This window comes from Sciurus carolinensis, chromosome 17 (genome assembly GCF_902686445.1).
Source record: "Sciurus carolinensis chromosome 17, mSciCar1.2, whole genome shotgun sequence".
Classification (NCBI taxonomy): domain Eukaryota; kingdom Metazoa; phylum Chordata; class Mammalia; order Rodentia; family Sciuridae; genus Sciurus; species Sciurus carolinensis.
The window spans coordinates 51190618-51217173 of NC_062229.1; the positions used below are offsets into that span (position 1 = coordinate 51190618).

Below are 26556 nucleotides of genomic sequence, written 5' to 3' on the forward strand. Positions count from 1 at the left end.
AGAGACGACCAGAGGTCAGAGCTGGCTCCTGGACTGGATAGGAGTGACTTTGTGGAAGATGGCATGCCAGTTTCCTCACCAAGGTGACAATAACAGGGGCTCCTAAAAAGCTAGCCTAGTATCTTCATTTTGGGGGGGACTGAAACACATGATCTTCAGTTCCTCAGAGAAGTGAAAGTAGCGAAGAGGAATCCAGTCATTCCTGTTATCCACAGGCTTTATAAGTCGAGTGTGCTGGGAGGTGGCAGAAGCCGGCACTCCCAGCACTGCTGTCTTCTCACCCAGCCTGGAGCCTGAGTAGTGCCAGGATGTCCCTGAGTCTGTCCAGCCTGCTGCTTCTCCTCCTCACCTTCCACAGTGCGCTGGCCCTGAGGCTCTGCTCCTTCAACGTGCGGTCCTTTGGGGAAAGCAAGAAGGAAAACCAAAATGCCATGGATGTCATTGTAAAGGTGAGCCCCCATTCCTATCAGTGGGATCCTGGACAAGACTCATGCCCTCTCCTCTGTCTTCAGATTTTAGGAGACTCGGGAGGAGTTTAAACTTTGCCTTCAGGGCAAAGGTAGCAGGTGGCTTGGAACTGGTATTGACAAGAACAGCAATAGTCACAATAACAACTTCAGCTCTCAGTGCCTCCTGCCATCGTCTTCAAATCTCAAAACAGGGCTGATAACTGCTCCCACAGGAGTGGGAGGGCTACCTGAGCAGGTAAACGTAAGCCTCTTAATACAGGTATCTGGGTTGTAGTAAATTCCAGAAAAGGACTGACTGACGAGGATTATTTGGAACCAGTTATTGAATGATTATGTCAGGCACTGTAAATACAAGATTTCATTTCATCATCTCATAAGCAAGGATCATTAGTCCCCATGCAGAGATGATGAACAAAGAAAGGTGAAGTAGCACAAACAGCTGGTGAGTGGGAGGGAACTGGGATGCCAGCCCAGCCTGGTCTTCCAGACCATCGATGAAGCATGCTTCCTCTATTCTTCCCAACTCCTAATTCTTCTCTTCCTCTGCACTTAGACTATGCTGTCGTTGGTAACATGGCCAATATTTGCAGATGTCAAAAAACACATTTCTCTGGAGACAGTTTACTCTTTGTCTGACAAGTCAATTTTTTTTTTTTTTGGTGCGGGGCTGGGGGGGACTAAAACTCTTCCTAGGGCTCTGGTGTGGTGGTTATTACCTTAAAAAACCCAGAGGCCCCATGGTGTGGTGGGAGTGCAAAGAGCCCTAGATTCAGATCCCACCTGTCAGCTCTAAGAGCTCTGGAGTCCCTTCACCTCCCTCAGCTTCCAGGCCTGTTCCATAAAATGGAACAGCACCAGCACCAGCTGGTTGAGAGCTCAGGGGGTGAGACCCCCAGCAGAGCCTGCCACAGGCGGGTGTTTGTGTTGTCAGGCAGAGAGGGTGCTGACATACTCTTGTTCCCTCGATGGTCTTCAGCCCTGGTCATCCCTGCCTCTCGGATGGCACCCAGGGACCTCTAGATGTTATTGTTTAACCAGGACAGCTGTGCCAAGCCTGTGGGAGCCAGGACATGAGGCTCAACGGGAAACTCTGACATGGAAGGAAACTATTTCCTCACTCCTTCACACAAGGCCACACAGAGCATGGGAACCAAGCTCACTTATTCCACCCTGGAAATGTCACCACAATCTTGCAGGCTTTTTTATTTTTCTTCTATAGTGATTCCATTTCCACATGAAGCATCTCCCTTGGGCTACTGTATCACCAAGTGTGTCTAAAGTCTTTGTTGGGCTGGGGATGTAGCTCAGTTGGTAGAGTGCCTGCTTGGCATGCACAAGATCCTGGGTTCAATCCCCAGCATCACAAAAAATAATAAATATATAAAGTCTTTGTCAAGGCTGCCTTACCCTCCTAGGCACTGCAGCACCATCCTGTAGACAGAGGCTGTTCTAAAGCACTACCAGAGCCACTTAGCAGAGCAGTTAAAATTAAACCCAAATGCCAGGTATTCACAACAGTGTTGCCTCCAGGATCTGTCAACTGGGCACCTATTATCGGCCAGGACCTATATTCTTATTTAATATTATGACACAGGTGGCCTTTTCCCCACTTTAACTGAAAAAAACTGAAGCTCAGGGTGGTGAAGTGACTGTCCAGGTTTCCGTAGCCCGTTGCTGTGTATGTGTGGGGGGAACACCTGTGTCAAATGCAGCCACATAACTCATCAATGTAAGCTGGGATGCCTTTTCTACTCCTTGTATGAACTTGTCCCTTTGGAGATAACTCCCCATAAACACATTGTCATCCTCACCTTCACTGGAAGTTAGAGAACGAGGTAGGCCGCCTTCTCCATCTGGGTTTGCCCTCCCCGACCATGGGCAGTTTTCCAGATTCCAAGCCCTGCCCAGGTGAACCGGCTTCTGCCTGTGTTCTTCAGTTTGTGTCCCTACAGTGCACAGCTTGTTCATCCAACAGATACTCACTGAAGGCAGATGATGCGGCAGATACCCCGAGGCACTGGGGGTGTGACAGTGGACACGGAAGGCGTTGTCTTCTTCCCAGGGCTCACAGCACATAATTATGGTTTCTGAGTGCATACTATGTGCTGGGCCCTTGCTAGGTAGTATCCAAGTTCAGCCTCACAATTACTCTAGTTGTCATGTTCATTTTATAGGCAAGGCAGCAGGAGCCCAGAGAGGCAAAGTAAGTTGCCCAGGGTTGTGAAGCACACATGTGCAAGGTGAGGACTAGAATACAGGGTCTTCCCCACCATGCTGTGCTGCTCCCTGGTTAGAGATGTGAAATACAGTTTCATGAGCCTCACACCATCCATGATATTTCTAGAGTCCTCCAGACAGTCCTTTCTCCTTTTCTCAGGCCCAATCATGACACCCCTGCCAAATTCCATCAATACTAGCCACACATAGCCCTTTGAATTCTCATTCTTTCCTGTAAACAGTCAGGAATTTGGCTTTAGCCAGGGAAATCTCAGAGTTTCAAGACATGGCTCTGGGGCCCTCATCCTTGGAGTTTTCTCACAAGGAGATGAAATTTTTTCCCAGTCCTCTGGTCTGAAACTGAAGCAAGGAAAACATGTGTCAAGATTGTATTTGAAAACTAAATATTCAATAATAGGGGAGAAATGCTTACAATGTAATGTCAGGCTAGCGAGGCAAGACTAAAATTATATAATAAATGTCACCTCTGTTTACTGAGCACTTTCTCTGTACCAGGAACCAGATAGAATTTTATATCCATCATATCCTTTGGGGATTCTTTTAATTTCCATGGGAAGGGTATTATTTTTCCCAGTTCATAGATAAGGAATCTAGGGGTTCAGGGAGGTTAGGTGAACTTCTCAAGGTCACACAACTGGTGAGTGATAGAGTCAAGATATGAACCCCAAGGTCATTTAATTCAAAGCCTATAGTTAGAACCAATGAGCTAATCATTATGATGGTAAATTTGTGAATAAGCATAGAAATCATGAGGAAAGTCTGAGTGGTGGGGTGACAGGTCATTTGTGACTTTTATAATCTTCTCTGTCTTCTGGATTTTCTAGACTTTCTATAATAAGCACCATTATTTTTACTATTAGAAAATTACAACACGATTTTTTTTTGTGGTACTGGGGAGTGAACCCAGGGCCTCACGTGTGCCAAGCATGTGTTCTATCACTCAGTTATATCTGCAGCCCAACAAAAATTATTTTTAGAAAAATTAAATAGGGGGGCTGGGGTTGTGGCTCAGTGGTAGAGTGCTTGCCTAGCATGTGTGAGGCACTGGGTTCGATTCTCAGCACCTCATAAAAATAAATGAATAAAAATAAAGGTCTATCAACATCTAAAAAATATTTTTTAAAAATTAAATAGGGAAGTAATTTCCATTTTTTCAATGCTACAAGGAAGATTTAAAAATGAAAGATATGTGTGCTTCATGAATTGCCCTAACTGCTTCCAGAGTGGGTCCTCCCTCTCTCCTTCCTTTCTTTCACTCATGCCAGATGCTGCGGCAGGAGCTGGGGATAAAGTTGTGAATAAATTAAGGGCTAGCATGTGCTCTGGCACACAGCAGACCCATGATAAAATTTTGCTGGATGGATGAACCAATGGATGGAGAGATGGGTGGGAGTGGGAGGATACATACACGAATGGCTGAAGGCCGACTGACCAAAATTACATCCTTCAGAAGAATTCTGAAAATGGGCTCTTGAGCCCCTGCTCATTACAGTGTAGATTCTTGTCTATAGGAAATATTTCCAGAGATGCCAAGGAGACCAGCCAAGGGAAGTGGAAATCAGTAACAGCTGGAGATGCGGGGCTCAGAAGTGCTTATTAAGCAACACATGGCTTATAAACAGGAAATCTGAAGGCTGAGCTCTCTCAGCAAAGGGTGTCTGAACCCATGTCCTATGTTTGCTTTGTACCAATTTCAATGGGTCACACAAAAAAGAACTTTTTGGGGGTACTGGGGATCTAGAGATTGAACTCAGAGGTGCTTTACCATGAAGCTACATTCCCAGCCCTTTTTATCTTTTATTTTGAGAGAGTCTAAACTGCTTAGGCCCTCACTAAGTTGCAGAGGCTGGCCTTGAACCTGTTATCTTCTTGCCTCAGCCTTCTGAGCCGCTGGGATTATAGGCGTGAGACACTGTGCCCAATAGGACCTTGCTCTTTGAGGAAGAGCTATCACAAGTACATGCTGATCTCCTTGGCTACTGAGTGTAGTGGTCAAGAAGGGGCTCAAGGGCAGATGGCCCATTATCCTATATTCCCTTGGTGTTCAGATCACAAAAGTTCACTGAGTTTCAGAGTAACCAACTACATAGTAGGGATAGTAAGTAACAAGACCACATCAAAGGGTAACCATGAAAATTTAGTGAGTCAGTAATAAGAGCTAACTTTTATGAAGCTTTCACTGTGTGCCATTCATGGCATTTTGTTCATTATATAAGACAACTCATTTAATTTACGCCTAATAAGTTAGAAATGCACCTGTCATGTCCTAATAAATTCTGGCCACCATCTCCTCTCCCAAAATTTCTCCCTGTGATGGTACTATTCTTCTAAAACATGATTTTGAGTTTCAATTCCCAGCTTAAAAACCAACAAAAATCCCCTCAAAGCCAAAACAAACAAACCCCAGCCCTAAATGTCCTTTTTATAGTACCGGTGATTGAACTCGGGGTCTTGCACATGCCTTAGGTACAAGTGCTCTACCACAAAGCTATATCCGCAGTCCCAAAACATGACTTTTAATGTTACATAATGCTCAAGCTGGTGTTTGTAATGCCCTATGAACACTTTCTTATTTAGGAATACTTAGGTTGTTTCCAGTTCTTTTTTTTTGCAATGCATTTTCCTCTTTAATCTCAACAAATAATCATAATAATCCACTCTGTGCCTCCAACATGGCTGGTGCTGTTCAGATTTCTAAGTACTTAACCCTCCAGCAACCCTGTGAAGAATGAACTATTTTCATCCCAATTTATAGATGAGGAAATTGAGATGTAGAGAAGTAGTGGATATTTCCTTATAATGGAAGACATTTTTCAAAGTGGGAAAACTGAATCAAAGAGAGTATACATTTTAAGGTTTCTTCCAAAAAGTTGTGGCAGTTGCCAGGGGCTAAACCAGTAGGATAGCTTGACCAGTGGCACCCAGCCCCTGGTAAGCCCTGTGCAGCTAATACCATGGATTTCAAGCCTTGCTGATGGAAGGATCCAGACTTGGGACAGAGTCTTCCTCCTCGGTCAATACATGAATGGTTCTTAGCCCAGGGCAGCTTCTAAAGGCTGAGTCCCTGGTCACAGGGGCAGTCTGGACACTTGGGTGTTGGTGTCTCTCCATGCTTTACCCTCTGAAGACAGAACTGAAGCATATGCTGTGGAAATGGAGGGCCCATGACATAATGCTCCAGTTTCATGTTCTTTGATGGCCATGTAAGAGGACAAAATTACTTTGGTGGAGCTTTATCCTTGGCCATCAAATCCCTTGGCACTGAGTCACCAGGATCCTGCACACAGAAAGGCCTGTGAGGTCACCAAGGGATAAAAGCTTGATCTGCACCTTGGACTCAAGCTATTGCTCACCCTGAAGGATCTCTCTTATATTAATTTTCCAGTGAATTCCTTCTCACCATTGGGGACTTTTCAAATGCCACCTCCTCCTAGGAGCCTTCCCTGATTCTCTGAGCAGAAGCAAGTCATTATTCCCATATACCTCCCATAGCACAGATTCTATTTGCCTCACATTGTGGCTAGTTGTTTGCATTTGTCCTTTTCACTGTACTATAAGGCTCTGACAGCAGGGCCTGTATTTTAACAGGTTAGCATGGTGGACTTGCAAGTCACATATGAGGTCAAATTCTTACTCTCCCACCTATCCTGGCTGTGTGACTTAAGGTAATCACTCAACCACATTGAGCTTATTTTCTACCTACATTCAATAGAATAAGAACCAGTTGTCTCATAGGTTGTTCTGAGGCTAAGTAGGTTCATGATAAATATACCCCTTATAATTATACTTCTTAATTTCTATAGTATCCAGCTTTGCATTTTTAATTACTAAGTGCTTCGTAAGTTATTTGTTACCATTATTATTTGAATTATTCAAGCAAAGCCAAGAGGTAAGATGTGCAGGGAGTCATGATTATGGACTCTGGATTGCTCCTTAGGTTCAAATTCTGCCTTGGCCATTTTCTAACTGGGTGGCTGGATAATTAATCTCACTTTCCCTGGGTCTCGGTCTCATTATCTTTAAAATGGACATACAAATAATAAAGATAAAAAATAACAAAAAACCCGCTGGGCACAATTTGTGTGCCTATGTTCCAGCTACTTGGGAGGCTGAGATAGGAAGATCGATTGAGCCCAGGAGTTTGAGTCCAACCTGCGCATCATAGGGAGGCCCTATCTCAAAAACAACAAAGTGAACTTAATAAAAGCACCGAATTCAAGGAGTCCTTCATTTAGCTCAGGGAAGAAATTATTTTAACAAGCATTCAATGCACTACTCAAAACACAATCAGTGTCCAATGAAAGGTTTTATAATTTGCAATAAATGGTCTCAAACCTCTGGGAATTCTCTCTCTGCAGGTCATCAAACGCTGTGACATTATACTCTTGATGGAAATCAAGGACAGCAACAACATGATCTGTCCCATGCTGATGCAGAAGCTGAATGGGTAAAGACGAGGGGAAGGGACGGATGTTCTGAAGCTCAAGGTCAAGGGCAAGAGTACCTAAAAAGCACCAGGGAACTGAAACTGGTGTGAGAGCCAGTGCTTACTCTGACCACAAAGTCAAATGGCCCATGCTGCTCAGACTTCCTGCTCTCTCAGCCATGGTCCTAGAACTGTTACCTGTTTTAATAGGACAAAGAAAATAGGGGGAACAAGTGAGGAGTTAAGACAGACAGAAACGAAAACAAGAGTCTGAGCTAAGTTCTGTTACAAAGACTGAATGTTAACAACAGAAGAATGATCAATACAATTATGAAGTATTTTCAGGCTGCAATATCATGCAGTTTTTGTTGTTGTTGTTTGTGGTGCTAGAGATTGAACCCAGGGCCTTGTGCTGCGAGGCAAGCACTCTACCAACTGAGCTACATTCCCAGCCCAATATCATACAGTTGTTAAAAAAAAAAAAAAAAAAAAAACCACATACTACAAGCCAGACATGAATACACATACCTGAAATCCCAGCTACACAAGAGGCTAAGGCAAGAGGATCACAAGTTCAGGGCCAGCCTGGGCAGTAGTGAGACTGGCTCAAAATTAAATAAAAAGAGCTGGGAATGGAGCTCAATAGTAGAGTGCCCCTGGTTCAATCCCCAGTACTAAAATTAAAAAATCCTGCTTACAAAATAAGTAATATTCTAGCATGAAATGACAGCTGAAATATATTGAAAATACAAAGTTTAGAACTATAAGTAGAGCAGCCCATTTATACCTCATGTTACATTTTACGTGAATAAGGGCAAATTTGTGTTTGGGAGAGCACAGAAGAGGCTGGAAGGGTTGGCTCCAGACTGTTAATAACTCCTGGAAGGTGTGACTGAAAAGCCATTATGGAGTGAGTCAGGGAAGGAATGGGGGACAGTTACTTTATCATACTTCTGTATAATCTGAATATTTTATAATCAGTCCAAGTTGATTTTTTCAATATATTTTTTAGTTGTCAATGGATCTTTATTTTATTTATTTATATGCAGTGCTGAGAATTGAACCCAGTGCCTCACACATGCCAGGCAAGCGCTCTACCACTGAGCCACAACCCCAGTCCCTCAAGTTGATCTTTATAATTTAAAAATAATAGCAACAGGGGCTGGGGTTGTGGCTCAGTGGTAGAACACTTGCCTGGCACGTGAGAGGCACTGGGTTCAATTCTCAGCACCACATAAAAAAGTAAATAAATAAAGTTATCGTATCCATCTACAACTAAAAAATATTTTGAAAAAATTAATAGCAACAAAAAAGTAGTATCCTCACGACATTAGTTGATATTTATGGTTTATATTCTTTCTGAATGATCTGCAGACTCAACTCACTGTGTTAGTTAGCTTGCAATCACTGTACCAAATACCTGAGATAAACAATTTATAAGGACGAAAGGTTTATTCCATCTCAAGTTCAACCTTGCTAGGTTGCTGGGGCTGGCCTAGAACTTGGGATCATCCTGCCTCGGCTTTCTGAATTGCTGGGATTACAGGCATGCAACACCAGGCCAAGCGTCTCTCAACTGTTTTTAAAAAAGTTAAGATTCAAATGATATGCACCAAATATTGGCAGTGACCATCTCAGGGTACAAATTAACAAGGAATTTAAGAGTAATTTTTCTATGTTTACTGTATTTTCTAGTAATAATGTTACACTCCCCCTTCTTATGAAATATCTCATATATAAAAGCACAGAGAACATTCTAATAAAAAACTGTGTATCTATCACGTAGATTTAACAAACAGAAACATCTGGACATCTGGCCATTATTAGACTTTGATAATTAGTTCTTTAGCAAGGATAGGTCAGTTTGGACTCATAGACCTGGTAAGAGAAAGCTGGGAACGTTCATCTGCATCCAGAGGGCCTCTTGGCTTGCCACACCCTTCTCTGGACCTTCTTTTTGTTGTTGTTGTTTTAATTTTAGGTGGACACAATACCTTTATTTTATTTTTATGTGGTGCTGGGGATCAAACCCAGGGCCTCCCACATGCTAGGTGAGCACTCTACCACTGAGCCACAACCCCAGCCCAAGCCTTTGCTTCTTATCTGAAAATAAAGGGTTGCAGCTCAGCTTACTGTTTTTAGCCTCCACAGGTCTTCTGTTTCTGGATCTGATCTTTGAAAGAAAAAGACAGAGGTACTGCAGAGTGGTTAGGAGCCCATTCTTGGCTCAGACTACCTGGGTTTTGATCTTGGCTATGCCACAAACTTGGGCAAGTTACTTCTTTGTGCCTCATTTTCCCCATATGCAAAATGGGGATAATGTAAAAGTTACCTAAGGATGATAATTAATTCCGGAATATAAGGTGGGTGAACAGTGCCTTCCATGCAGGTATGATCAGTAAGTACCAGTGATGTCTATGATTACTAAATGAAAAGGAGTTACAATGGCAGGTGATGGTCCAAAGGGCCACAGGCAACAGCTATCACTGATACCCTAACTCCTGGCCAGGCTGCTGCTAATCTGTTTATGTGTGCTATTTCACTTACTCCCCAGAGAAGCCCGTGGGGTGGGTAACTATCACTGCTTTCCTTATAGCTAAGGGAACTGAGGCACAGAGAGGAAGGACCTGCCCAAGGTCACCCAGACAGTAAATGGCTGAGCCTATATTTAACCTGGGTCATGTCTGACTCAAAGTCAGTGCTCTGTTCTTAGCCCCCTCAGTCTTCCTTGGAGTGGCCCTGGTCAGTTTTCAGGAGTATGGGGGACATGTGGGCTCAGAGCATCTCCCCACAGTCAACCTAGAGCAAGTCTTTCTACCACCATGGCTCTCTAACCTGCCTTGGCGGTGCCATGGACTCCGACTGCCCCTCCCCACTCCCCTCTTCCTCTTTTTTTTTTTTTTTTCCTCTCTCAACCCCCCACCCCCCACTGGAGATGGAGCCCAGGGCCTCCTGCATGTTAAGAGCATACTCTGTCACTGTACTCATCAGTCCCCAAGCCTATCTTTTTGTCCTCCACAGGCAAGAGGGGCCTTAGTCACCTCACAGCTGAGTCATTCATACAATCTGCAACTCAGGCCTTGGCAGGCTAGATTCAGGACTGAGCCAGTGTTCTGAATTGAAAGTCCAGCAGAATCTAGCATCCTTGCTCCTGGGGCCCCATTGTGGAGTCTGGCTTTGAACGTGTCTTTGAAGCCCCAGGAATTTCTGCAGAGTCTAAGCTGGCCCTAAATACCTACTCTGACACTGAGGCTCTGCCACAGTTGTAGACAGGTCCTAGATCTTTTCATGGATAGATGGAGTGAAACTGCGTCAGGCTCTGCCCAAAGTGGAGTTACCAGATGGTTTGGCAAAGGCACAAGAGTGATTTCCCCTGTGTAGGCGAGGGGTGGGGCTCACAGGCTGTCATGACTATATCCCCATCCCCAAGACATGAACAAGAGTGACTTGAAATCACAGTCCCAGTACTTGGTAGAAAATACCTGCGTTTCAGAGGAGAGAATTTTCTCTCATATGATGAATGATTGATTGGTCACGGACAAGGCCACCTGATAAGGTCGACTCCATCAGGAAGGAGGTGCAGCAGCCCCAGCAGGTTTTCTGTGCCAGCCTGAATTATCTATGGTCTCAAAGTTCCCACATGTGCAGGCACATGGGTTTTGGAATGAGTCAGATCTGTGTTCACATCCCAGTTTTGGGGGCTGGGATTGTGGCTCAGTGGTAGAGCACTTGCCTAGCATGTGTGAGGCACTGGGTTCAAGTCTCAGCACCACATACAAACAAATAAAGGTTCATCAACAACTAGTAAAAATATTTTTTAAAAAACCCCAAATCCCAGTTTTGTACTTATAAGCTATAAAAGGGGGAATTAACAACAGTACCCACTTTCTTAGGATAAAAAATAAGGGTTCATGGTAGAGTGCTTGCCTAGCATTTGTGAGGAACTGGGTTCAATTCTCAGCATCACATATAAATAAATAAGTAAAATAAAGGTCTATCAACATCTAAAAAATATTTAAAAAAAAAAAAAAAGAAAGAAAAAAGGGCTGGGTTGGAATGTAGCTTGGCTCAGTAGTAAAGTGTTTGCCTATCATGCTCAAGGCCCTGGATTTGATTCCTAGTACAACAAATAAATAAATGTTAATTTTAAAAAGGCTGTAAAGGTATGACAAATCAGAGTTCCAATCAATGGTGGCCCTTCATATATATATACATATATATATTTAGTTGTAGGTGGATAGAATACCTTTTTTTTTTAAATGTGGTGCTGAGAATCCAACCCAGTGCCTCATTGAGCTAGGGGAGTGCTCTACCACTGAGCCACAACCCCAGCCATGGTGACCCTTCTTATCAGACTGAAAAGCTATAATCCTCAGTAGTTCTTCCACGCAATGCCATTGGGAATATGGAGGCAGATTGGATGGAACGAGGAGGATGTATGCAGCAGGAAATGTTCATTCTTTTGGGAGGTGGGATGGGGTGGGGATGTTCATTCTTTAACATGCAGTGTGAAATCTTCATGTTTTCTAGAAATTCGAGGAGAGGCATAACATACAGCTATGTGATTAGCTCTCGTCTTGGAAGAAACACATATAAAGAACAGTATGCCTTTTTCTACAAGTAAGTATAATCTACGCTGTCTGGAACAGGGTCTACTTAAAATTGTGAACACAAATTCAATCAAATATTATTTCTTTAAAACCAGATTTTGATTTTTAACCAGTTCTCAATACAATAAAAACAACTGCTGTCAAAATTGGGACTGATACAAAATATTAAATCTTCAAACTGGAAAACATGAGCAGCTTTCTAACACCTAATTTGTGGTTGGCTTCATGGTTGCCTGGGTCAGTTCTTTATTCTTCATGGTCAAGTTTTGGTCCAGGCCTGGAAACCTGAGTTGTCCAGCATGACTGACTCCTGAACTTCATAGTCTCGTTCGTAGTCTTCTCTTCAGTCATGTCTGTCAGAACACTCCCTTGTGGGAGTCCTAGATAACTAGCACAGCCCAGATCTTCAACTCCCCAGGGCTCTGGCAATGAGAAGAGTTGACTCAGCCTTGTTCTTGGGCAAAAGATGCTGCCAATGTTGGAGCCTGCTCTGAAGGCTAAGGGGACCTGAATCTCTATCTCTTCAAAGACGTAGACAAACAACAGACTTGGTGGAGAGCACTTTCTTTTTTCTCTTCTAGGGAAAAGCTGGTGTCTGTGAAGGAGAACTATCTCTACCATGACTATCAGGATGGGGACACAGACGTGTTTTCAAGGGAGCCGTTTGTGGTTTGGTTCCAGTCGCCCCACACCGGTAAGACCCCCAAGGACCTCTTATCCATGAACCTACTGAGTGGCCCCTGAGAGGGTAGCAGAACAGAACACTCGTAGACAATGTTCCCAGGGCCTGTGCAGCATCTTTGGGGAGGCAGGCACTAGGCTGGAGATGAGGATGTACTGCTGCTTCTAATCCCTTGAAGGTACTTTGATGGTCCCAGGTTTGCTTCTCAAAATGCTAAAATGCAAGACCACCCAACCTGGATCTCATCTCCCAGGATCAGTGACGACTATTCCACTTTTCTTGGAGCATTTAGGCTCAAGGAAATTATTTGCTGCAATTCCCTCTCAAATACAACTATCCCTTCATTTTAAAAAACCCCAGTGAGCCGGGAATGGTAATCTCAGCAACTTGCGAGGCTGAGGCAGAAAGATCGCAAGTTCAAAGGCAGCCTTAGCAACTTAGCAAGGCCCTAAATAATTTAATGAGACTTGTTTTAAAGTAAAAAAAAAAAAAAGGCATGGGGATGTGGTTCAGTGGTTAAGGCCCCCTGAGTTCAATCCCTGGCACTGAAGAAAAAAAAAAAAAAGCCCATGTAGGCTGGATATTGGTGGTACACACCTGTAATCCTGGTGACTTGGGAGGCTGAGGCAGGAGGATTGGAAGGGAAGTTCGAGGCCAGTCTCAGCAACTTAGCAAGACCCTGTCTCAAAATGAAAAATAAAAAGGAATGGGGATGTAGCTCCGTGGTAGAGTACCCCTGGGTTCAATCCCAGTACAAAAAATTCAAAAAGTCCCAGTGATAACCACCAAAGGTGAACCCTGACTGAGAGTTTCACTCTCCTTGCAGTCACTAAGAAGCAATCTAGTAGCCAGGGGAGGAAATCCAAATCATATGTACCCTAAGCTCTGACAACGATGCTATTGATCCCTGACTGAGTGCTGGCTTCCTTTAACCGGTGCAACACACTATACGGTAGGGACTAGGATCGTTCCCTCTACATTTAAGAAGCTGAGGTTGAAAAACGTCACTTGTTTAGGTCACCCAGATATTGAAGTGGATGAGCCAGGATTGTAACCCAAGCCACCGTTTCAGGAACCCATGCTCTTAACCACCATGCAGTACTCTGTGGAGAGATAATAACTAGTTTGGCTTGAAGATTGCAGTCACACAGAATAAGATATATTTTCAGTACCTATTAAGTGCCAGGCTGTGTTGAGGGCACCAAACAAGACAGACAAGGCCCCTGCCCTCATGAAGTTTTATTTTAGTAGGGGATACAGATCATGACCAAATAAATATATGCTGGGCTAGAGGTATGAGCATGCATACTTAGAATGCTCAAGCCCTATATTCAATCCCCAACAACAAACAAATACATGTAGAGTTATATCTACATGTACACCTGGATCATCTATACCATCAAATAAATGGTAATAACACCAATATAAACATCCTGAATCATGAAGTTTTATTTATGATTAAAACTTAATTAATTAGTTCAGGGAGGAGCATTTTCAGAAAACAAAAATGGGGGAGAAGGAAAAGGATATTGAGAGTGGGAAATGCCCTTCAGCGAGCAAGTACAGTAATTCTCTTTAGTCATGCACACAATTTGCATTAGGATGACGAGGGAAAGCCTTCCCACCTCCAAATAATTATTTCTTCTCAAAGAGAGTCCTGAACCTTTGTGCACTGCTAAGCAAACCAGTTTTCCCTGAGCCTCCACCCTGGCCCCTTCCCTACCCCTCTCCTCTCTTCTGAGACAGCACTCCCTCTGTGGAGTTTTTGCTCTTGTACCAGGAAATCTATGTTCCCTTGGCCTGGGATTAAAGATGGAAAGAGTTAGTTATTTCATTCATCCATCTAGCCATCCACCCATCCATTCATTCATCTGTATCCAGTCAACAAATATTTTGGATCACCTTCAGTGTGCTGGGCACTGTGCTAGGTAATAGAGCAAAGAGGATTAAATAACAGACAGGTCTGCCCCCATGGCACTCAGGTTGGACCAAACACAGAAACAAAGAAAATGAGTTCAAAGATGAAGGAAAAAATCATTAGGGTGCCTTGATAGTGGAATGGGGATCCTACCTTAGATGGGGTGACTAGGGATGGCTCCTTGGAGAAGACATGGGGCTCTGACTTGAGAAAGCCAGTCACACAGAAGGCTGGAGAAAGGACATTCCAGGTGGAAGGCACAGAGAGAACAGAAGTTCAGAAATGGGGGTGGAGTGTTTAGGGAGATCAGAGAGGTTAGGAAATGAAGCGGAAGCCAAGGAGGTGCACAGCAAGGGTGGCTGGGGCATGAGTCTGCCCCCTGGAGTCCCTTGCTGGTCTGAGAGCTGGCTCCCCCAGTGAGTCGTGGTAAGTTCACCCACAGACCCTTAAGGCAGGATTGGGGATGCAGTCACAGGAGGAGGGTCCCAGGAGGAGGTGCTCAGAAAGACAAGTGGTATTGGCAGGCAGGCAGGCAAGCGAGGTTCTGATGTTCACCCTCATGGTCATACCACAGTCCCCAGTGGTGGGGGAAGGTTTTCAGATACTCTACAAGAGGCTATCTTATTTTTTTTTTTTTTAATTTTTTTTTGTGGTGCTGGAGATTGAACTCAGGGCCTTGTGCTTACAAGGCAAGCACTCTACCTACTGAGCTATCTCCCCAACCCACCAAGGCTCTCTTATTTTTTAATAACTTTTTTTGGACTTTTTTTCTTGATTATAAAAGGAGTATAAACTGGTCTCAATTTAAAAAAAAAATGTTTAATTAGAAAAAAATTCCCTTAATATAGAAACCAAAAACTTAATATATTTTTAAAAATATAAAATATAGCCTAGTGTGGTGGTGGTGCATGCCTTTAACACAAGCAACTCAGGAGGCTGAGGCAGGAGAATTCTGATAGGGCATAGAGGTGGGCAGTGAGAATATAAGGTTAAGAGAATAATTCTATAAGCTAGATCCACTGTGCTGACCCCCACGTGTTTTTTCCTTTCTTTCTTTCTTTCTTTTTCTTTTTCTTTCCTTTCTTTTTTTTTTCTTTTGTACCAGGGATTGAACCGAGGGGCACTTTACCACTGAGTCACATCCCCAGTCCTTTGTATTTTTTAGTTTGAGATAGTGTCTTGCTAAAGTTCCTTAGGGTCCCTAAGCTGCCGAGGTTGGCGTTGAAAGTGGGATCCTCCTGCCTCAGCCTCCTGAGCCACTGGGATTACAAGCATGTGCCATTATGCCCAACTACTTTCTTTCTTTTCCTTTTTTTTTTTTTTTTTTTTAAAGGCAATTTCCCTGCAACTCTGCCAGGCTTAAGTCAACAGGATATATTACATTCCTTAGCAAATAATCTGTTATCTGCAGGAGGAATGCAGGCCTGAAATACCAATAAGAAGAACACAAGTTACCCTACAGGGGGGATTTTTGTGACCCTTACACAGACCAGACCTAGAACTCAGGGAGAATAAGGATAATTCCCCTTACCCATAAAAATGTGTAAGAACTGGTTCCAATTAGAACTGGTGACCTAGGGTTTTCATGTGTAGTAGGGACTTGAAAAAAAAGTGACCTAGGGTTTTCATGTGTAGTAGGGACTTGAAAGTCTGATATCATCCTGCTGTCAGTCAAAAGTGAAGAGGTTGAGGCTGGGGCTGTAGTTCAGTGGCAGAGCGCATGCCTAGGATGTGGTGAGGCACTGGGTTCAATCTTTAGCACCACATAAAAATAAATAAATAAAGGCATTCTGTTCACCTATAACTACAAAAATAAATAAATAAATAAATAAATAAATAAATAAAGTAAAGAGGTAGACCTGGGCAGGACTCTCTGGAAACTTCCATGGGCACCCCACTAAATCTGGAGGACAGGAAAGGCAGGAGGTCCTTCTCCATTCTGAGAGCACCCACTCTCTCCCTTGAAAGTGTCCCCCTTTCCCTTCTCCTATCCCCTCTAATAAACTCATGCCTGCTATTCTAAGCGACACATCTGAAATCTTTCTGGCACGATTGCAGGAATCAAAGTGAAGAAAGGCCTTTGGGACTGCCTCATGCCCAAATGCCTCATGCCTTACGGCAAGCATCTACCCTACAACAAATTTCAAGTTCAAGACCAGCCTGAGCAACTTAGCGAGACTCTGTTTCAAAATAAATAAGGAGCTGGAGACCTAGCTCAGTGTTAGGGTGCCCCCGGATTCAATCTCCAGTTTAAGAAAAAATGAAGAAAAAGAAAATACAACCTTAAATAAGTACGATTTTTATTTATCAATTAAAAAATAAACCAGTAGAAAAATACAGATTTGCAAGAAAAAGGGAGAGAGAGAATATCCATAATGCCAGCAAGGAACACTGTCTATCAGCTTTCTCTTTTCTCTTGGCATTGAAGGGCAAGTGGGAGAAAAGAGCTTTGTTGTGGTGATGGTGGTGGTGGCGGTGCTAAGGACTGAACACAAGGGTGCTCTACCAGTGAGCCGCATTGCAGCTCCTTTTTTAATTTTTATTTTTGAGACAGAGACTTGAAAAGTCTCACGAAGGCTGTCCTTGAATTTGTGACCCTCTTGTCTCAGCCTCTGGAATCACTGAGATTACAGGCCTGTACCACTGCACCCAGCAGAAAAAAAGTCTTTCATGTGCTAAAAACAAGCAGCCCAATGACCCAACATCATTAAAATCTCAGCCACTGGCTAGACCCTCTGGGATCTGGGGACCCACAAGATACAGCCCATGCCTTCTAGAAGAAAACACCTATTTCCACAAGTAGTGTCGAAGTGTGTTTGGCAAGGAAAGTGTGTGACCTCCTCTGTTTCCTGTTTTCCCAGCTGTCAAGGACTTCGTGATTGTTCCCCTGCACACCACCCCGGAGACATCCGTTAAAGAGATCGATGAGTTGGCTGATGTCTACAAGGATGTGAAATGGCGCTGGAAAGCAGAGGTGAGGACCTCTGTTTGTCACATCATTCATAAATATATATATATATATATATATATATATATATTCTTTTTTTATTAGTTGTAGATGGACACAATACCTTTTATTTATTTATTTTATGTGGTGCTAAGGATCAAACCCAGTGCTTCATACATGCTAGGCAAGTACTGAGTACCACTGAGTCACAACCCCAGCCCCTAAACATCCTTCTTGCTAAATCTGCCTGGGCACCATCCGTGTGGGACTAGGAAATTCATGATCTGAACCATTTATAATGTATGCAACGTTTTTACTGAGTAACTCACTTGTGCTAGGCACCATGCTGAGGCTTCACAAGAATAAGTGTGCTCACCAGGTGCAGTGGTGCACACTTGTAATCCCAGTGGCTGAAGAGGCTGAGGCAGGAGGATTGCAAGTTCAAAGCCAGCCTCAGCAATTTAGCAAGGCCTTAAGCAACTCAGCAAGACTCTATCTCTAAATGAAATAAGAAAGGGCTGGTGATGTGACTCAGTGGTTAAGCACTCCTGGGTTTAACCCCTGGTACCCAAAAACAAAAGAATCAGTGTACTCAATCCTCCCAAAAATCCCAGGAAGTTACTGTCATCAGTCCCGCTTTGCAAATAAGAAGAGAGGCACAGAGGAGTCAGGGGTGTTTCCATTGCAAGTGACAGGTTCTCAAAAGGGCTCATTAAATGGAGGAGCAAATTATGTCTGTCATCCCTCCAGGCCTCCAGGCCTCCAGGCCTCCAGGCCTCCATTATTCCCTCATCTGGAGGTCAGGGACAGGACCACCTGTGTCCATGAGGGTCTGTCAAAGCTCTTGGCAAATGTGGAAGTGCTCCAGAGGCTGTTCTTCCATATTCCTCTTTTCTTCTTTCGAGATGTGACTCCTATGATCCTCCTTCCTCCTCCTCAGTTCCGTGCTCAAAGTGCAAAATGAGTGAAATATGAACATAGTTGGTCAGAGCTGGAACATGGAACGGACAAGGGCTGCATTTTCATTATTTATTTGTAAATAGCAGGACAAGGGAAAGACTCATCTATTCATCCCCCAAATTATGAAATCATTCATTCCTTCAACAAGAATATATTGATCATCTACTGAGCATTAGCCCTAGGTATCCGTGCCCAGAGGTGAACAAGAGAGGAAACACTTATGATGAGGTGGCTTTAGTGAGACAGATCGGATTTCAGTTCTTGACTTTACCACTTAAACTGTCCAGTTGTGTAGCCTAGAGCAGGTCACTTAATTCCCCTCTCCTGTTTCTGCTGGGTTTAGTGGCACCTCCTACCTCCTAGTGTTTGTTTTTATAAGACACAATTTGAACTTTATAAAACACTTAATGCTGGCCCTGCCATATACTGAATGCTCAGCAAATCACCCCTGCATTAGTAGAAGCTGGTGATCACTCAGGTTAGGGATGACACTCTGTCCTCAACTGTGCCTATTAATCTCAGGAGAACTCTGATTGCTGAGGTCAAGATGAAATGTCCCTGAAGAAAACTCAGAAGTCAGCAACTACTCCAAACAATAGCACAAACAAGGAAATCTGACACTTCCTCTGCATTGTGGAATGTTAAAATTCTATTCCAAGAGCCCTGCAGGGAAAAACACTTCCAACATAGAAAGTTTCTGTTGGTGGCCTGGGGTGGGGATGAACCCCTCACCCAGTGACCTCTTCCCCTTAAAACTCCTCCCATTTCCTCAAAGGACTGAATTTCCACAGGAATAAGTATCCAATCTCAAAAAACAATAGGAAAGAGATAGTAGTGCCAGTTCACCATCCAAGTACATTTTTCCCACTTGGAAACAAAGAAGTTGGTTGATTCATATGTTTACGCCCTGCACCAACATGAGCCAGACAAAAGATGCACGGGAATATCTTAGCTAGATGCTTCTATTCCTACCTACTTCTGCAGCTGAACCTACAGAGACACGGTGATTAAGAACAGGAGGGAGAAGTGACAGCAAACAGACTCCTTCCCATTAAGAACACCCTACTTGGGCTACAGATGCAGCTCGGTGGTAGAGTGCTTGCTTGTCTAGCATGCAGAAGGCCCTGGGTTCCATCCCCCAACACTGTAAACCACAACAAAAAATTCACCCTCCTTGTACTCACTTGCCAGATAGCCATCAAAACTCAGACTCATGGGGTCGGGGTTGTGGCTCATTATTAGAGTGCTTGCCTAGCATGTGTGAGGCACTGAGTTCAATGCTCAGCACCACAAAAAAAATAAATAAATAAATAAAATAAAGGTTAAAAAAAAAAATCCCCTCAGACTCAGTTGTAAATGGCAGCCTGTTCTTTTAAAAAGAAACTTAAGCCCACTAGCAGTCTGCTTAGGACTGTCATAGCAAAGTACAAAAAGACTGGGTGGATTAAACAATACAAAGTTGTTTCCCCACAGTTCTGGAGGCTCGAAGTCCAAGATTAAGGTGTGTAAGCAGGGTTGCTTCTTCCTGAGGGCCTCTCCCCTTGGTTGGTAGATGGCCATCTTCTTCCCATGTCTCCGCTGTCTTCCCAGGGTGTCTATCCGTATGCTAATCTCCTTTCGCTCTTTCCCTGCAATGCTAGATAGGGAACCCTGGCCTGGTGCTGGCATGTGCTGTACCACTGAGCTAATTCCCACCACTCCCCTTTCTTATAAGGCAGCCAATCCTATTAGATTAGTGAGATAGGGATTTAGGATAAGGAGAGAGAAATATGGAATCTTAAAGGCAACACCCTGAAGCCACTGAAATGCAGAGTCAAGTCACTGAGATGCAGAAAACAGTTGTAAACCTTGGTCCAAGCTCCTGTAAAATGAGGGAAAACTGGAGTGAAATTGTGCAGCTCCCCCCTGGATCCACGTCCAGCCCCTGATGCATCCCTTCTATAAATATTGAACCACTAGCCCAAGTCAGGGCTGCTTCTCACTCTCAAGACAGCTCACATTCTCCCTTGAATGTGTACCTGCCTTCTTAAATAAACCTCTGTCTATGCCTTTGTCTAGCTCATGCTGAAATTCTGTTCCATCACACATACCAAGGTCCTGAGTTGAGTTCCCCCTCTCTTCCAAGAACTCCTCGGATCCTTTTTCAGAGACATCTCTTCTCCCATGACCTTAGGGCCCACCCATCTGAACCCATTTGATGTTATTTACATGTTTAAACACCCTATCTCCAATCATGGTCACATTATAACATACTGGGGGTCAGGATCTCAACATACGAATTGGGATGGGAACACAATTCAGTTCTAACAGATCCCTTTGTTGATTGGGTATGTGAGGTGGTATCATTGCTGATAATCTCTGGGAAAAGTGTTGTGCAGCAGTGACTACCAGGTTATGCTTCCAAAATGTGCCCTTTCAGAATTTCATTTTCATGGGTGACTTCAATGCTGGCTGCAGCTACGTCCCCAAGAAGGCCTGGAAAAACATTCGTTTAAGAACTGATCCCAGTTTCGTCTGGTTGATTGGGGACCAAGAGGACACCACAGTTAAGAAGAGCACCAACTGCGCATATGACAGGTAGGTGGCTCTGCAGGCCTGCTAGCCCCTATAGTGCTTGCTGTGTGCTGGAAAGACCAACTCCCTCCAGGTAGATGAAGCACAAGGCTTGGAGAGCCAAGTCACCTCCACTTCAGAACCCTCAACCACAGACCCCGGGCAGTGTATGAACTGCATGACTCTGCCCTGGGCATTAGCGCTGCCTGTTTTTTATTTATTTATTGTTTTTGGCGGGGGGCAAGGGGGTGGGGAGGTGGCGTGGGAAGTGCTGGGGATTGAACCCAGGGCTCTGCACACAAGGCAAACACTTTACCACTATACGCCCCAGCCCCACAGCACTGCCTTTGACGTCAGACAGGTTGGGTTCAAATCCTGATTCTACCATCTAATATATCTGTGACCAAAAGACTCAGGCTCTCTGTGTCTTCATTTCTCCACTTGTAAAATGGGGATTAGTAGTGCATCACCCATGAAGATAAGGATTAAATGAATTAACATGTATAAATCTGCAAGCATGCCTGGGGTATGGAAGTGTTCAATCCATTCATTGGCTATTACGTATACCAACACAAAGATACATCGCAGCTTAGCGACCCAGTCTCCTTCACTGATCATTAGAGTATTAGATTATTACCAAGAGTTCACTATTATAAACATTGCTGAAATCAACATCCTATATATTCATTTTGTGCAGATATTTCTGATTTCCTCAGGGTATAACCATAAAAATGAGAGCAATTCCTGCAAAGGATTTGCATTTTTAAAGCTTCTGCTATGCATTCCTCAATGCAAGCGAATACATTTAAGTAATGGCATTCCTTTGTACTTCTAGTCGGGCTGGGAAAGTTTCAAGGACTTTCACTTTTGCTCCTTCAATGTAGAGGGAAGTGGGAGTGCCTGAAGCATGAAACATCAGTGATTGTCCACATCAAAGACCACAGATAGGGAAACCCCTAGAGTCTGGTCCAACGGGTGGCCACAGTTCCCAGAGCTCAGCCTGCTGTTGAAGGGAGCATGAGGTGTCACGAGATGGCCATCTGTGGGAGACAGCCTGAAGTTCTCACTTCTCAGTCTCAAGGTCTGGCTTTCATTTCCATCCTTTGGCCTCCCTTGTTCCTCTTGGGGGCTTTCAAGGTTAGGGTTCCCTTTGTACATTTCATTGCTCCAACTTTCAAAAGTGGAAACCCAGGGTGGGAAGTTTAGACTGAGCATCCAGACCTCCCTCTCCCCTTCTTAAAGGGCCTCCAGCCTAGCTGGGGAGATCACACATGCCACTTGTGGGACCTTGGACAAGTCACATCTCTTTCTAGTCCTAGTGTTCTGTCAATGAGAACACTTGATCAAAAATAATGATGCAAAGAATAACTAATCACAAGGAAAGGTGTCCATAGCAGATCAAGTTGGATGGTAAATCTGGTTAAGAAAAGGTGTTTCAGCTGGATATGGTGGAGCACTCCTGTAATCCTGGTGACTCAAGAGGCTAAAGCAGGAAAATCCCAAGTTTGAGGCCAGTTGGGGCAACTTAGTAAGATCCTGTCTCTAAATAAAAAATAAAAAGGACCAGGGATATAGCTCAGTAGTAGAGTGCTATTCAGTAGTAGTAGAGTAGTTCAGTCCTCAGTACTGGAGGCAGGGGGTGGGGGAGATGCTTCCTAAAAAGACCCTAATTTATACACATGTATGCCAAACAATGGTGGGATTACACATAATTTTTTCAGGATTAGTTTTTTATTTTGATGTTCTAAGTTTTCTGGCTTCCATAACAATATACATTTTGTGGTTTACAAATGATGTTTAAAAAATGAACTTAGGCCAGATGCAGTGGCACCTGTCATCCCAGATATTTAGGAGGATGAGGCAAGAAGATCTCAAGTTGAAGGCCAGCCTGAGCAGTTTAGTGAGACCCTGTTTCAAATTTTAAAAAGTTTTAAAAGGGCTGGGCACATAGCTCAGTGGTAGAGACCCCTAGGGTTTAATTCCCAGTACCGCACACCCCCCACCACTCCTGCCAAAAAGAATTTAGATAAGATGGTCTCAATTCAAGCCTTTGCTTTATGTTCAAATATTTATTGAATACCTCCCATGTGTTAAACACTGGTGGACATGCAAAGATGTTCAGATCCGATCTGTGCCCTGGCCCAGGCTGGGAAAACAACATGAAAAGCAGACCTGTACATAGCCCTAGAAATCAGAAACAGAAGAACCTTAAATATGTTGCTTATGATCTCTGCTGAGTTAAAAAAAAAAAAAAAAAAAAAAGGCTTTCACCAGGCATGGTAGCTCATGCCTATAATCCCAGCAATACAGGAGGCTAAGGCAGAAGGATCACAAGTTCAAAGTCAGCCCTAAACAACTTAGCCAGAACCCGTCTCAAAATAAGCCAGGCACAGTGGTGCATGCCTGTAATCCCAGCAGCTCAGGCGGCTGAGGCAGGAGGATTGCGGGTTCAAAGTCAGCCTCAGCAAAAGCAAGGCACTAAGCAACTCAGTGAGACCCTGTCTCTAAATAAAATACAAAATGGGGCTGGGATGTGGCTCAGAGGTCAAGTGCCCCTGGGTTCAATCCCCAGAACCAAAAAAAAAATTGGAAAACCTAGGTGGAGAAGCATGGAGAAGCATGGAATAATAGTTTGCCTCATCTTCCTTTCCTTAGTCAGGATCTTATAGAGTCCCACCTGGTTCACCCCACTTGGGATAATGTTAGATTCTACTTCCAAAACTTATTTCAATACCACATTCCCACTGGTGTCATCACTACAAAGCACCTATACTGTGATTTTTCCTTATATTTTTCTTTAAATCCATTAGTTTCTTCTTTTTATTTATTTTTTTAGATGTTGATAGATCTTTATTTTATTCATTTATTTATATGTGGTGCTGGGAGTCAAACCCAGTGCCTCACACATGCTAGACAAGTGCTCTACCACTGAGCCACCACCCCAGTCCCAAAATCCATTAGTTTATTAGTGAAATAAATTATTTTTTAAAGGACGTGATTACATTTTTCTTTATGGCTGAATATTGACCAAATCATATCGTTATATTGTGTTCATGTACAAATATGTAACAACAAATCCTATCATTATGTACATACAGCTATAATGCACCCCAAAAAAGCCCAGTGAAAACTGCCCAGTGTTAAATTCTGTCTTAATTCTTTTACCTGCAGAATGCTTGCAGGTGGCAATTTGTCTTCTCTTTGTCAAAATGGGGCCTTAGGGAGGTTTTAAGACAAACCAGCACCTACCTGAGAATTTCTCCATAATCAAATCAGAAAAAGTAAAAAACGACAGAAAGGGGAACAATATTCTTAGTATGCAAGCCACTGCTGCACGGTATAGTGTCAATGGATCTTAAATAAAATCTGCTCTTAACATACTGGACACGGTGGTCCACATCTGTAATCTTAGCATCTCAGGAGGCCAAGGTAGCAGAATTATAAGTTCAAGGTCTGTCTCAGCCCCTGTCTCAAAATAAAAACTAAAAAGGACTAGAGATGTAGCTCGGTGGTAAAGTGCCCCTTGGTTTAATTTCCAGTACTGAGGGAAAAAAAATGCTCTTGTACCACCACGGAACTTGCCCACACAGGGAACACTGTCCTGGTGCCCACAGAGCCATAGCAGACACGGAACCTATTTTGTAGGTGAAGGCACTGTCCTCTAGGGTTACAAACTAAAACCACGTATTGACTTGAAGCACCACTTGAAAGGGTCAGGTTGTTTAGACAGTTCCAGATGTCAAACACAGACCTTGGTTTGATTTCAGAAATCAATAGTGTGGATTAACATGACTGTCTTCCCTCCCCTTGTTCTAGGATTGTGCTTCGAGGGCAAGAGATAGTCAACTCTGTGGTTCCCAAATCGAATAGTGTCTTTGACTTCCAGAAAGCCTACGAATTGTCCGAAGAGGAGGTAAGACTGCCATCTTGGCTTTCTGTGTTACTGACCTGGAAAGATGTGCTGATGTCATCCTTTGAAATGACCACTGAAGATACCACATCGGGTCACTGGACCTGGGAGTGTCAATATCTATGACTCTGTGATTTGAAGACCTGTAAAAATTTCTAATGGCACTGGATCATGCTCAACAGTTCTGCTGAAATGACTTCAGGCATTTCATCTTCCCTCTCTGTTCCTGAATTTGCTTATCACCAAAATGACAACATATACCAGTTATCTTCTAATTCTCAGACTAACTCTCTTTTATTCTTTCAGGCCCTGGATGTCAGTGATCACTTTCCAGTTGAATTTAAACTACAGACTTCAAGGGCCTTCACGAACAACAAAAAATCTATTGCTCCAAAGAGAAGAAAAAAGACCAAACGCTCTTAAATACAAAGGCACCATTTTATTAACCATTTCTTGCCTCTAAATTAAATGCTTCTAACAGTTATTAACTACTTTCTGCACACTCTAGAAATATGACTGGTCCAGCTGCTTTCACTTTCCACTTGAGTTAATTCTGCCTTGAGTCAAATTGAGAGGAGAATCTTCCGCCATCCCTTCTGGCTCATACCTCCCATGAACTGTCCTAAAGGAAACTTTGGTCTTTGTAATGCAAAAGAATGACCTTAGCTCCCAGAGCTAGAGCCCCCTTGTCACTGGTCCTGTATTCAACCCTGCTCTGCAGGAGGCTACAGGGAAATGACAGATAGCTTTCAGTCCGCATTTCTAGGAAATGAGCAGAAATGCCAAGGCCCCAACTGCACCCCATGTTTTTGGCAATGCACCCCATTACTTGGGTTTAAAATCATATCTTCAGTCTGAAGTCAGGTCACCATCACATCTTACAGGGATGGATAAGGCCACTCCCACCTGTTCTCCCTACCTCCAAACTGACCTCCTTCAAGTCAGCGAGTGCAGTAAGCAACAATGTCATCCTCTGATGTACCATTCAGACCACAGCTCATCCCCATTCTTATCCCCTGCCTATACTCCTTCAGGGGCTCTCATCAGCATGAGTTCAGTCTTTGGACACCATGAAGGTCTCTATTAGCTGGCATCTGACATCACCTTGCACTGTGTGCTCCAGCAAGACAGCCCTTCCCTGCCCATCCTATGCTCTCCCTCCCTCCAAGCCGTGGCTCCATCCTGTGTGCCCTGCCCTGTCCCAAAGACTGGATTAAGGGCCCTAGACCCCACATCCTATGCCTTCATTGCAACATTTACCACATTGGATTTGTCACCAAGGCAGTACTAGAGCTCCTTGGGGGTCCTATTGTGACAGAGGCCCTGTTGGCTGACTGGGACTTGATTTTTTCAGCAAATGTGCACAGCAACATGGAACCACTTTTGCCTTTACCAAGATGCCCATTTTTATATGTTTTGCTTCGTGTTCCCTGATAGTATATCTTTGTTCAAGTAGTACATGAGCTGGCTAAATGTGCACACACCGTGCCAAAGAAGCAGCCGCAGTAAAAAGAAATGCCACCGGAAACCCCATTCCCTCGTTTCCCATCTCACAAGCAGCTCCTCTGACCAGCTTAGCGCTCCTCCAGAGGGAGACGATGCAAAAATGAACACCATATGTAATTAAAATAAATAAAGTGTGGCATGCCCTATGAGTTCAGGTCCTTGCTTTTCCCCCTTATGTCAGGGTCAGTGTAACTGACGTAAGAAAGAGAGACCATACGCTTGTGTGTTTGCTGTGACAGAAAGTCGAGTCAAATCAAAGGAAAAGAAGTAAAGGTTTATTTGGACTCAGTTTCAGGACTTTCGGTCCACGGTGAGGTGGCGGCCTCACTCCGTAGC

The 26556-nt window shown here is 43.7% G+C and overlaps 1 protein-coding gene across 1 annotated transcript; it reads left to right on the forward strand.

The window, feature by feature from the left end:
• On the forward strand, positions 1-26130 carry Dnase1l3 (deoxyribonuclease 1 like 3). Its single transcript, XM_047531495.1, has 8 exons — positions 1-449; positions 7067-7155; positions 11665-11754; positions 12326-12438; positions 17206-17318; positions 20671-20828; positions 24621-24717; positions 25021-26130. The coding sequence occupies exons 1-8, from the start codon at positions 309-311 to the stop codon at positions 25135-25137; spliced, it is 918 nt and encodes a 305-aa protein (XP_047387451.1). The 5' UTR covers positions 1-308; the 3' UTR covers positions 25138-26130.
• Positions 26131-26556: the final 426 nt, after the last annotated feature.